At 33.8% G+C, this 12,981-nt stretch overlaps 1 protein-coding gene across 1 annotated transcript in view; it reads right to left on the reverse strand.

Annotated features, from left to right (window-relative positions):
* ABCB5 (ATP binding cassette subfamily B member 5) overlaps positions 1 to 12,981 on the reverse strand; it is a gene marked incomplete at both ends in the record, with an annotated part of 111,721 nt that overhangs the window by 38,560 nt on the left and 60,180 nt on the right. Inside the window, 4 exon segments of the mRNA XM_082846228.1 lie at positions 3,246 to 3,323; positions 3,518 to 3,622; positions 4,583 to 4,699; positions 4,703 to 4,726. Coding sequence (XP_082702354.1) covers positions 3,246 to 3,323; positions 3,518 to 3,622; positions 4,583 to 4,699; positions 4,703 to 4,726 — 324 coding nt within the window.

Raw genomic sequence — 12,981 nt, forward strand, 5'->3', positions numbered from 1 at the left:
ACCCTGGCATGACATCACTACTCTTTAAACCCCTGGATTGGGAAGGTGTCCCAAAGAGTTTAGGGTCCTAGACACCCAAAGGGCATCTTATAGAGATCATGATATGCACTACACAGTAGCCACTTTGAGAATACAACCCGAGTCAAGAGCCTAACATACCATGAACACACATCAGCAATGACAGTAACTATAGCACTCTTGATCTAGAGGACATTACCTGTTTTTTACTGTATACTAAAATATATATATATATATATTTTACATTGCATAATTCTTTCTATATTTCAACTGACATGGAATACACAAAGAATTTCTAGACACAATATAAAGTAAAAATATAGAAAAAGAATTTATCACTTACTATTACATTCCTGATTCTATAGTATAGTAATGGCTATAATACGCAAGGCAAAGGATACATATATGACTAGTCTTAGTCTTTCTCTGATGTTCAGTCAGCAAGATATCCAAAACTGCTTTTCAACAAGTCAGCAATTATGCACTCTAGAGATTGTTTTCCATCATAGGCATTATATGCTAAAACACTTAGCAGAGTTTCTGGAGCACAGCTGGTATTGAGTAAAAATTAACTTGCTTCTTCTCTTCCTGATGGTAAAATGATTATAAGCTAGGCTAGCAGGTTTTCTGATACTAGTAAATCCATTTTTTTCCTGCCAATAATTCTATTAGAAATAAAAAAATTACAGTAGCACTATCATAAGTGCATGGTATGTCTTTTCTCATTTAATCATCACAACTCTATGAGACGGATACTATGACTATCCATATTTTATATATGAGGAAACAGAGGTACTGAGAGATTAAGTAACTTGCCCAAGGCCACATAGCTGGAAAGAACTGAGGCCAGGATTTAAACCTAGGCAATCAGATGCCAGAGTTTTTAATCAACTATCCTGTTCTGCCTCCCATCTAACTGAAACGTTACAGCTGAGTTTCCTGACATGTTTTTCCTGCTTCAGGATTTGTTACCTCAAATCCTTTTGGAAGTAGCTTTTTGAGATTCCTTAGTGATCTCCACTAATGCCATCATCTTATGATTTAGTGACCCTCCACAGAAGCCCTAGCCAATCCAATTTAGAGAGAAATAGGCAAAAAAAACTTCATATCTTTTAAAAAAACCTAATAGATTTATAGGTCAATATTTATCATTAAGAAATATAAATTTAGCTTTAAACACAATAAGCAATGGATTATTTATAACCACTGAAGTCAGCAACAATTAGAACATTCTTTTCAACTGGAGGGATCTCAAGTCATCAAATAAAATAGAGATTTTATACCTACAAAAAGACCACACCTGATTCCATAAATACCTCTATTTCAACTAAGGTTTCAAAATGGTTATAAAAAGCACTGCAAGTTTCAGCATGATTTCTAAGACTTAAAATATCTTATCTTAGGGGAAAAAAAAAACCAAACAGGTAATAGGAGTTAGGGCGAAACTGTACATTAGGAACTTCCCTTACTACAGAGAAAAGTGAAATTCGTTAAGACATTTATTGAGAAAAGGCCAAATACATTACTCTTTTCTTTCAATTTAAGAAAGCAAATAAGCAAAAAGAGTGCTAAAGAATGAAGAGGGAAAACAAATGGTAAGCTGAAAGGGGCTCAGGTGAATTTATGGGAGAATTTAATAACATCTGCTGAATAGCACAGAGTTTCTGTCTGTTTGTCTTTCTATGTGTTTTGAAGAAGAGTTTATGGTTTACAGATTGCTGTATTCTTATAGGCAGAAGCTACTTAATCCAAGAATGTTACTGTCCTACTGTTCACGTGGCTAATGCTAGGCAAAGGAGTAAGATCCAGTATCAGCCACCAGGATATTTGATTAACAATATTCACTGGTTTAACTGGCTTGTGGCCTTGGGACTCCTCCACCAAAAGCATCCTGTAATCCTCTAGAAAGAAAGTTCAAAGTAATGATGGAAAAGTTAAAGTTTATACTCTTTTATTTAAGACATTCAGGAAACATTTTCAAAAGTTCCTGAAAATTGAAAATAAATGTCCTTGAATGTGTAAAAACATAAATACACAAAAAACAAAAATGACCAAAATTGTCATGTGAAACAGTATTAGTTAATTAAAATCCCACCTAATTTCATCAAAGATTTGAGGTAGACATAAATTGTTCATAAAAAAAACCCCCAAAAGTACAAGCTTAATGTGAGCGAGACAAGATGTGCAGTCATTAAATCATTTTATGACCCTTCAAGTAGATTTCTGTTTTTCTGGATTAAGGAGTGTCTGCAGTTGTCTCTGACAGGACCTTTTTGAGAGAAGAAGTTAGGCACCAACTGCTTCAGAGCATTAAGTTGCTATGGGAAACGTCCCACTCGCTTCATTTTATATCTTGCTGTCCTCTAAGAGCACATAAAGGCGGAGGAGTTTTGTTACTCAGCAGTCCTTTGAGCACTACTGCTAAAAGTCACAAGATGTAAAAACTGGTTTTGACAACTCGGCTGGAGTGACAGTAACTCTACTTTTGAAAAGAAATGACCCTGGCAGGAAGCTATTTGCCCCTACACGGTGAGCTCTGGTGACAGAAAGTGTGGCAAAGGGCTTCAAATGATTACTGGCTTTCAGGGTAACCCAATATACCTTGGCCTTTTGAAAGAATTTTAGAGGTGCCAGTCTGAGACATTCCTGTCATTTGCCCCCAAGACTCACTTTTCAAGATTACTATTTGATACACTTAGTTTTAGTTATTTCACAGGTGTGAATGATCAGCTGTGGCAAGCCAACCTGCCAGCTAGACTGATGTTATCTGAATTCAGAGAATGGCTGCCTTAAGAAGTCAGCAATGAAAAAACTTAAACTGTGCAGATGGATGAGAACTATAGAAATTAACTCCTTTTTAAACATGTTTCCCAAGGAGTTCTTAACACTCCTTTTCAGTTTTAATTTAGCCTCCATTCTGATTCTAGAACAACTACATTATACATTAAAAGAGATTTGTCAAGATAAATGCAAGGAACAGGGAGTGGACTCTAAACCTTGTTTTCTATAAACTGCATTTTTGAACATAACAATTTTGGACTTGCTTCTGTTAGAAAATACAGTACAATAATTCTAATACAGTTGCTGCTTGGTACACAAAAAAGGATGCTTTTAAATGATCAAAGGAAAGCTTATGTCAAGAAATTGATGTGAAGAAAAACTAAAAGCTAGAATATTTTAAAACACATTTAAAATAAAATAAGAAAAAAGCCCAACTAAACACTGACCTGATATAACATGGCTTTAAGTGCCAAGTGTCTTAATCTCATGGTTAAAATTTCCCCTGCTCTGCCATAATATAATCCCTGGAAAAGAAACAAACAAACAAAAATCTACATTTATTTTTAACTGTCTTATCTATTTCTTTGGAACATTTAGTTACTATATTTACATATTTGTATTTTATTTAGTTATTATATTTAGTTACTATTTTTAACTCAAATAGGATGACATAAAACAGTAATCACGTACATATTTGTTTAATTCATTAAAAGTTTACCTGATTGAAATAATTGACAAAGCAAATAATACCCAAAATTACAAATATCATGGAATAAATTTCTGCATCATGCTTTAATGTGGTTTTATCATCATTTTCAAACATCTGAAAAGGAATAGATTTTTTTAATCAGGTGATTGGAGGAGAATATATTATAAAAGAAGGAGAAAAAACTAAAACGTCTATTCATCAGGATTTAAAAAATGAATTTCAACACAGTAATTTCCACACATTTCTGGAGAAAAAATGCACCATTATTCTATCCTTTACATTCATTACATAAAAAAAAATTCACTACTTCAATAAAAAAAAATAATTCACTCTTAATTCTCTCACTTAAGCTATGTAAATACAGGATCAGACAAATGAGTCCTCTATCTGCTATTAATATCACCACATATTTTCAAAGAAACTATTGAAATTAGTTTTCTGATTGAGTTATTATTTCTAATAACTTCTCATAACTCAGGTTTCTTGATATTCCTCTATTCAGAGTACTACCTGCAATATGAGACCTTTATAAATTTCTCTAGAAATTGTTCCTAAAATTAGTAGTTATACATATACTGGCATCTATATTGACACAGTGTAGCAACAGTCCAGGAGACTGAAGACTTAAGGTGGCTCTAATAAGATCCATGAATTCATCAGCTCTCCTGGGTTCCCCAGCACAATCCCAAGCTCTCATTATTTCCTCTCTCTGAGCTGGCTGGTAATAAAAAATGGCTATTGTTCAGACCAGTTGAAAGAAAGAGTGGTCGTATTTGTCTCTTTTATTACTTCAGTGCTTTGGAATGCTGATACAGCACTGGAGTCAGAATTAGAAAACAAAGCAATTTCTTTACTGATTGCCCAGTCAACAAGGTCCAGCCAAACACTTCACAATAGAGGCTGGCTTATCCCCTGAGAACATTAGTTAACCTTTCTATCATGGATTCCACACTAGGGGTGACCTACTACACGTCCCAATTTTCCCCTTGCTGGGTCAAAGTATACCAAGTCTGTTCTCTCAGGTTACACTTTGTTTAAAATTGTTAAAAATATTAGCAAATAAATTTTACTTACAGTTACAATTTTTGCAAAGATGATGGGAAATACTGGATGAACAGTTCCATTTAGAACAGAAGCCAATATCCCCAGAACCACAGAAGGCCATTCAGACTTGTTTAATTTAAAAATTTTTTAAAGAGAAACTTCAGGAAGACTTGTCTATAAATAAAATACCTTGGTTATAACCCCAGTTTGAGAGCATAATGGAACCTAGAGAAGTTAGCCAATCTTGAATAAATCTATAATGTAAAATGTCAAATATAATAGGTAACAGAGTAGAAAGTAGAATTTTTCTTAGAAAAATTTTACTGCCCATATTACTGATAAAGATCTCAAAACAAAATAAATTTTACACAAAAGTGACTATTTGTGCAACTTATCACCTTTTGGCATTTCACTCAGCCACTATCATTAAAAAAGTACAAATTAACCCACATGTTCTGAGAGCTAAGACTCACAAAAGAAATGACAGGCCTATTTTCCTTTACACCTGTTAAACTGGATTGCACATCATGCTCTAGCATAGGACAAAATCTAGATAGGAACTAAGCAGAGACAAAGATAGAAGTTTTTCTAGCATTTTAAGCTTGAAAATTTTGTAGCTTTGTGACTTATTTATGGAAATATTTTTCTAATATCTTGGTTAAAAGCTTGTTTTGGGGTTCCTATTTATAAGTTAAGTGTTGCAATATCTGAACATATTATTTACAATCACCAAGCCTCAGTTTCCTTATCTTTTTGAGGAAGGTATCAGTTCCTATCTTACAGGATTTAAAATAAAAATTTTATTTTATATTGGAGGATAGTTGATTTACAATGTTGTGTTAGTTTCAGGTGTACAGCAAAGTGATTCAGTTATGCATATAACCATTCTTTTTCAGATTCTTTTCCCATATAGGTTATTACAGAATATTGAGTAGAGTTCCCTGTGCTATACAGTAGGTCCTTGTTGATTATCCATTTTATGTATAGCAGTGAGTATATGATCCCAAACTCCTAATTTATCCCTCACCGCCCACCTTTCCCCTTTGGTAACTGTAAGTTTGTGAGTCTGTTTCTATTTTGTAAATAAGTTCATTTGTATCATTCTTTTAGATTCCACATATAAGTGGTATCATATGATATTTGTCTTTCTCTGTCTGATTTACTTCACTTAGTAAAATAATCTCTAGGTACATCCATGTTGCTGCAAATGGCATTATTTCATTCCTTTTTACGGCTGAGTAGAGGACTGTTTTTATTTTATTTTATTAAATTTATTTATTTATTTTTGGCTGCATTGGGTCTTCGTTGCTGCGCGTGGGCTTTCTCTAGTTGTGGTGAGTGGGGGCTACTCTTCATTGCGGTGCGTGGGCTTCTCATTGCTGTGGCTTCTCTCATTGCAGAGCAACAGCTCTAGGTGCATGGGCTTCAGTGATTGTGGCTCGTGGGCTCTAGAGCACAGCCTCAGTAGTTGTGGTGCATGGGCTTAGTTGCTCCACAGCATGTGGGATCTTCCCTGACCAGGGTTTGAACCCGTGTCCCCTGCATTGGCAGGTGGATTCTTAACCACTGAGCCACCAGGGAAGCCTGAGGATTGTTTTTAGAATTAAGCTTAACTCAGTATTTGAAAACAGTAAGTACCCAATAAATGTTAGCTGTTGCTGATGTTATTATAAAAGGAAGGATAATATTATGCAAAATCCCAGATCTTATACAGAGAAAGAACACTGCAAGGAGCTCTGGTATCTGCCAGTCTTTCCTGGGATCCATGGAGGGTGCTATGGGGAGGTAGTGGTCACAATAATCAGAGGATAAATAACACAATGGTGAATTCCCCTTACTCTTGTCTGGAATATGTAGAGGATTTATTTCAGAAACTTAAAAAATCTTATGAATAATTTTGTAGTGAGTAATTATTTTGAATAGGAAAGTAGACAGCGAACTACTAGGCATTTCATATGTTAAAACTTCCTCATGGCATTCACTCTTGAAGTAATGGCGTTTATGAACCTAATAACCAGAGAAAGACGTCAGGAAAGACTATAAAATAGTTTATAATTCTTGCTTTAATTTTAGTCTGGCAACTATAATAGAAACTCCATTGTTTGAACAAAAGAACTTTTAAAATTCTAAAGCCTTTAAAGTCTATTTTCAGGATTGGCTAAACCTGGGGTTACTTAATAATTTGATTACCTATTATCTTTCTTTCTGAAGTTTTCTGAAGATTAACACCATAAAGAGCCTTATTTTTCAGTTAGGTCACTGTCCAACAGAATATACAGAAATTTTAAAAGTTCCATTCCAACTCTTTGTGGAGCACTAAATACAGATTTTCTTTTTTGTCAAATTCTTTATAAAATTACCTCATTTTGTAAGGAAACTAAGGCTTAGCATGTCCTAGGAACAATACCGGTAAATTACAGAGCCAGTAAATGTAGGAGGGCTGTCTTGCTCCTACAGAATAATCTACCCTTTTGCCTCTAAAAATATAAAACAGATGGAAAAAAATGGGTATTACTTAAATAAAGTTATAAGATAGAAAAGAATAAAATGAAATAGGATCAAAACAAAATGAAAATTTTTAGTAAAATCATGAAGGACTCTGTGCTACCTAACTGTGTTACAGGTTATAGCATGTTTTAACAGAATTTGATATAAAAATATATGAAATTAGAGGCATTTTGTAAAGAGATATGAAAACATTTAAAAAAGCTAAACAAATCTCTTAAAGATTTAAAAATTTAATCTGATGTATTTTAGAGCTTATTGTGTTATAATTTTCATGCAATAAGCTGCACATATTTAAAATGTACAATTTGAAAAGTTTAGACATAACTACACACCCATGAAACCTTCACCACAGTCAACATAGTGAACATATCCATTACCCCTGTAAGTTTTCTCCTGCTTTTGTATTCTGTTTCTTCTATACCTCTCAGCTGCCAGTGCTCTTCCACTAAAACCACTCATGTGTTTTCTGTCACTATAGATTGTTTTGCAATTTCTAGAGTTTTCTTTTAATAAATGGAATCACATAGTATGTGCTCTTTTCGTCTGGATTCTTTTGCTCAACATAATTACTTTGAGATTTACTCATTCTGTTGCATGAATTAATATTTCATTCATTTTCATTGCTGAGTAGTATTCCATTGTATGGATATACCAAAATTTATCTGTTGACATAAGTTTGGGTCATTCCAAGTTTGGGGCTATTACAAATAAAGCTACTATAAATACCCACATACAAGACTTTGTGTGAACATATGCTTTCATTTCTCTTGGGTAAAAACCTAGAAAAGGAGTGGCTGGATCATAGTAGGTATATGTTTAACTTTTTAAGAAACTGCTAAATGATTTTCTGAAGTGGGATTACTAATTTTTTATTCCCACCAACAAAATATGGAGTTCTAGATGCTCCACATCATCACCAATACTTGGTACAGTCTTTTTAGATATAACCATTCTAACAGATGTATCTTGACATCTCGGTTATGATTTAATTTGCATTTCTCTAATGCCTAATGATTTTAGGCATCTTTTTGTGTGCTCATTTCCCATATGCATATCTTCTTTGGCAAAATGTCTATTAAAATCTTCTGCCCATTTTTCAATTGGGTTATTGGTATTTTTATTACTGTGCTTTGGGAGTTCTTTGTATATTCTGGACACAGTCCTTTATCACATATGTGACACAAATATTTTCTTCCAGTTTATGGCCTATGTTTTCATTTCTTAAAAAGTTTTACAGGGAATTCCCTGGCGGTCCAGTGGTTAGGACTCAGCGCTTTCACAGCTGGAGTCCAGGTTCGATCCCTGGTCAGGGAACTAAGATCCATGTGGTGTAGCCAAAAAAAGGAAGTTTTACAAATAGCAATTTTATGGATTTTGGTGAAGTCTAATTTATCAATTTTTTTCTTTTATGAATTGTGTTTTTGGTGTTTATAGCAAGGAAATCTTTGCTTAATTCAAAGTAATAAAGATTTTCTACTGTATTTTCTTATGAAAAGTTTCTAACTTTAGGTTCTTCAGTAAGGTCTGTATTCCATTTATAGTTAATTTTCATCTGTGCTTTGAGGTATGGATTGAGGATGAGTCTTTTGAATAGATATGTAATTCTTTCAGCATCATTTCTTAAAAAGACTATACATTCTCTATTGAACTGCCTTTGCCACTTTCGTTTAAACAGTTGACCATATGTGTGTGGGTCTATTTCTTGACACTCTATTCTGCTCTATTGATCTATTTGTCTATTTTTGTTCCAATAGCACATTATTTTGATTACTATAGCTTTGTATTAAAAATTGGAATTAGGAATTATAAATCCTACAACTTTGTTCTTTTTAAAAGTTGTTTTACCCATTTTATCCTTTTGAATTTCCATCTAGAATCAGATTGTCAAATTTTACAAAAAAGCCTGCTAAGATGTTTACTGGGATTGCCTTGAACATATAGACCAATTTGGGGAGAACTGACATCTTAATAATATTGAATTTTTTTATTCACATACATGGTATTTCTCTCTATTTAGGTCTGCTTCCATTTTTCTTAGTAATATTTTATATATTTCAGTGTGGGGGTCTTATAATCAAATTTATACCCAAGTATTTAATATTTTTGATACTACTGTACATGACACTGTTTTGAATTTCATTTTCCTACTTTTTGTTTTTAGATTATAGAATTAGAGTTGATTTTTATATATTGATCACATATTCTGATCAGTTGTCAGCCAAACTCAGTTGTCAGTTGTAGTACCTTTTTTTGGTGTGATACCATAATACCTTTTCTTGTGGATTCCATAGAATGATAATCATGTTGTAATTATGTTGTTTGTGAATAAAGACAGTTTTATATCTTTCTTTTCTATATGGATGCCTTTTATTTTCTGGTCCTATTGCACAGGCTGGAACTTTCAGTTGAGTAGAAGTGGTGAAAGTGTACATACTTGCCTCATTCCTGATCTTTCACCATTTAGTATATTGTCAGCTGTAGATTTTTGGTTGATTCCCTCTATCAGGTTGAGGGAATTTCTTTAAATTCCTAGTTTCCTGAGAGTTATCAGGAATGGATGGTGCATTTTGACAATTGAGCTTTTTGCTTTGATTGAGATGATTATATAGTTTTTTCTTTTATATTTTTAGTAAGGGAAATTACATTAATTTCTGAACTTTAAACCAAGCTTGCACTCCTTGGATAAACCCTACTTGGTGATGATGTATTATTCTTTTCATATATTGTTGGTTAGATTTGCTAAAATTTTGTTAACAATTTTTCCATCTGTGTTCATAAAGGATATTTGTCTATAATTTTCTTTTCTTGTAATAGCTCTAATTTTGATATCAGAGTAATGTTGTGCTCAAAATGGAATCTTCTTCCTCTTCAATTTTCTACTTCATAGAATTCACAAGTAAAGCCACCTGGGCCTTCAGTTTTCTTTATGAAAAAGGTTTTAACTTCAAATTCAATTTCTTTTTAATTGATATAAGATTATTCAAGCTATTATTTTATTCTTGAGTAGGCTTTGGTAGTTTGTGTCCTTCAAAGAATTTGTCCATTTCATTGGAGTTGTAGGATTAGTTTCCATAAGATTACTTTATTATTCTTTTAATAGCTGTAGAATCTGTAGTGATATCACCACTCTCATTCTTAATATTGGTAACTTGTGTCTTCTCTCTTTTCATTTGCTCAGTCAGTCCAGAGCTTTTCAGTTTATTGATGTTCTCAAAGAAGCAGGTTTGGATTTCATTGATGTTTTTCTTTATAATTATTTTCTTCCTTTTAGTTTTTTTTTTTTTTTTTTCCTTGCGGTATGCGGGCCTCTCACTGTTGTGGCCTCTCCCGTTGCGGAGCACAGGCTCTGGACGTGCAGGCTCAGTGGCCACGGCTCACGGGCCCAGCCGCTCTGCGGCATGTGGGATCTTCCCGGACCGGGACACGAACCCGTGTCCCCTGCATCGGCAGGCGGACTCTCAACCACTGCGCCACCAGGGAAGGCCCCTTCTAGTTTCTTAAAGGGGAAGTTTATTCATTTGAGATCTTTCTTTTTAATATAATATAGGTGTTTAGTAGTATAAATTTCTTCCTCAGTACCACTTTAATCTTCATACCACATGTTTTGATTATGTTTGGTTTTTATTTTCATTCAGTTCAAAATACTTTTGAATTTCTCTTTTGATATCTTCTTTGATTGTGTATTATTTAGAAATGAGTTATTTAGCTTCCAAATATTTCAAGATTTCCCAGGCTACTTTTATTCTTGATTTCTGATTTAATTCTATTTTGGTCAGGTAATATACTTTGCATTACTTGAAATTTTTAAAGTTTGTTGAGACTTGTGTTATGATCTATCTTGGTAAATGTTTCAGGTACATTTGAAAAGAATGTGTATTTTTCTGTTGATAGGTGGATTCTTGCATAAATGTCTGTTAGTTGGTTGTCAGCTTGGTTGTTGTCAAGTTAGTTGACAGTGCTATTAAAGGCATCTATATCCCAGTTGAATTTTTATCTACCTATTCTATCAATATTTAAGAGAGGGTATTAAAATCTGTGAATATAATTGTGAATTTGTCTGTTTCTTTTTTCAGTTCTTGATTGTCTTCATTCCTTTGTATAGATTCAGATTTCCACCTGGTACCATTTTCTTTTGCCTAAAGGACTTCCTTTAACATTTCTTGTAGTCTGCACTACATCTACAGGTGATGAATTGTTTTAGCCTTCTTTTACCTAAAAATTCTGCATGTTGCCTTCATTTTTGAAAGGTATTTTTCTGCAGGTAGTATTCTAATTTGAGTTTTTTTCCTTTCATTACTTTAAAGATATTGCTCTATTGTCTTATGGTTTGCATTGTTTCTAATGAGAACTCTGTGATATTTCTTGTTTTTTCCTTTATACAAATAGTGATGATTTTCTCTGGATGCTTTATAATTTTTCTCCTTATCACTGTTTTTAAGCAATTTGACTATGGTGTGCCTTGGTGTAGTGTTCCTTGTGTTTCTTGAGCTTGGAATCTCTTGAGCTTCTTAGATCTGTGGGTTTTCAGTTTTCATCAAATTTGGAAAATTTTTTTCATTATTTGTTCAAATGATTTTTGGTTCCCTCTCTCCTTTGGGAACATATAAAATATAGTTATAATAATTGTTTAATGTTCCTACTATTTCTATCAAGTGTGTCATTTCTGGGTTGATTTTTTTTTGTCATTCTATTGGTTGATTTTTTTTCTTCATTTTGGGTACTACTTTCCTGCTGTTTTTCTTGCCTGGAGATTTTTGATTAGATGCCAGACATTGTAAATTTTACTCATTGGTTATTTTTGAATTCTTATACATATTATTGAACCTTGTTCTGGAACACATTTAAATTACTTGGAAACAGTTTGATACTTTTGAAATTTGCTGTTGGGCCTTGTTTGCTGGGCTCAGAGCTGAGTTTAGTCTGGAAATAATTTTCCTACACTGAGTTAATACTTTTCTTAAGATTCAACTAAATTCCCCATGAATTTAGAGATTCCTCACTTTGGTTGGTTTAATAAGAACTATTCCTGGCCCTTTGTGAGCTCCAAAATTGTTCCTTCTTATACTTTCCTTTGCCTTTGTCAGTCTTCTCAGTAAATGCACTAATTAGTACTCAGATGAAGGGTCAAGGGAGAACCTCTGCATATTTGTGGAACTCTCTCTCTGAGCTGCTCTCTTCCCTCTACTTCTTTGCTCTGAAGACTGCCTACTTTGGCCTCTTGGGCTCTGCCTAGGTTCCCGTTCCAGCTCTTAGGCTTATAACTTGACAGTAACCTGGGTCAATGATAAGATTCATTTCATTTGTTTCCCTTTCCTCAGGGATCACTGTCTTGTTATGCCTGATGTCCAATGTTAGAAAACTGTTTCACATACTTTTTTCTAGTTTATTAGGTGTGTCAAGCGGGAAGGTAAATCTTGTCCCTGTTAACCTATCTTGGCTGGAAGTAGAAATCTCTAATTTCATCTGGTTTCCACAGCAATTGACGTAAATGATCTATTCCTCTTTTTGTAGTACTTTTCTTAGTTGGCTTCTATGATGCCACACAATCTTAGCTTTCTTTTTATTTTCCAGCCATTCTTTAGGTGTCCTGTTCTGGCTACTGCTTTTCTATCTGAATTTAAATTTTGCAATATCCTGGGTCTCAATCTCCTGTCCTAGTTGCTCCTCCATCTATTCTTTCTTTCTCCTTAGACTGCTTTAGTCAGGCATATCAGTCCATTTGTTTTCACCACTATCATCTCTTCTCTGCTCTGCTCTCCCTGATCCCACTTTGGCTCCCAAGTGCCATTCTCCACACAGCAGCCACATCAAGCAACTCAGTTCATGCACTCTTCTGAATAAGACCCTCTCATGCAACAGGTTTTTTTTTTTTTAAGTAGATTAAACATTTTTTTTTAATTTGAGTATAGTTGATTTACAAT

Source organism: Leucopleurus acutus (assembly GCF_964270905.1).
Source record: "Leucopleurus acutus genome assembly, chromosome: 9".
Lineage (NCBI taxonomy): Eukaryota > Metazoa > Chordata > Mammalia > Artiodactyla > Delphinidae > Leucopleurus > Leucopleurus acutus.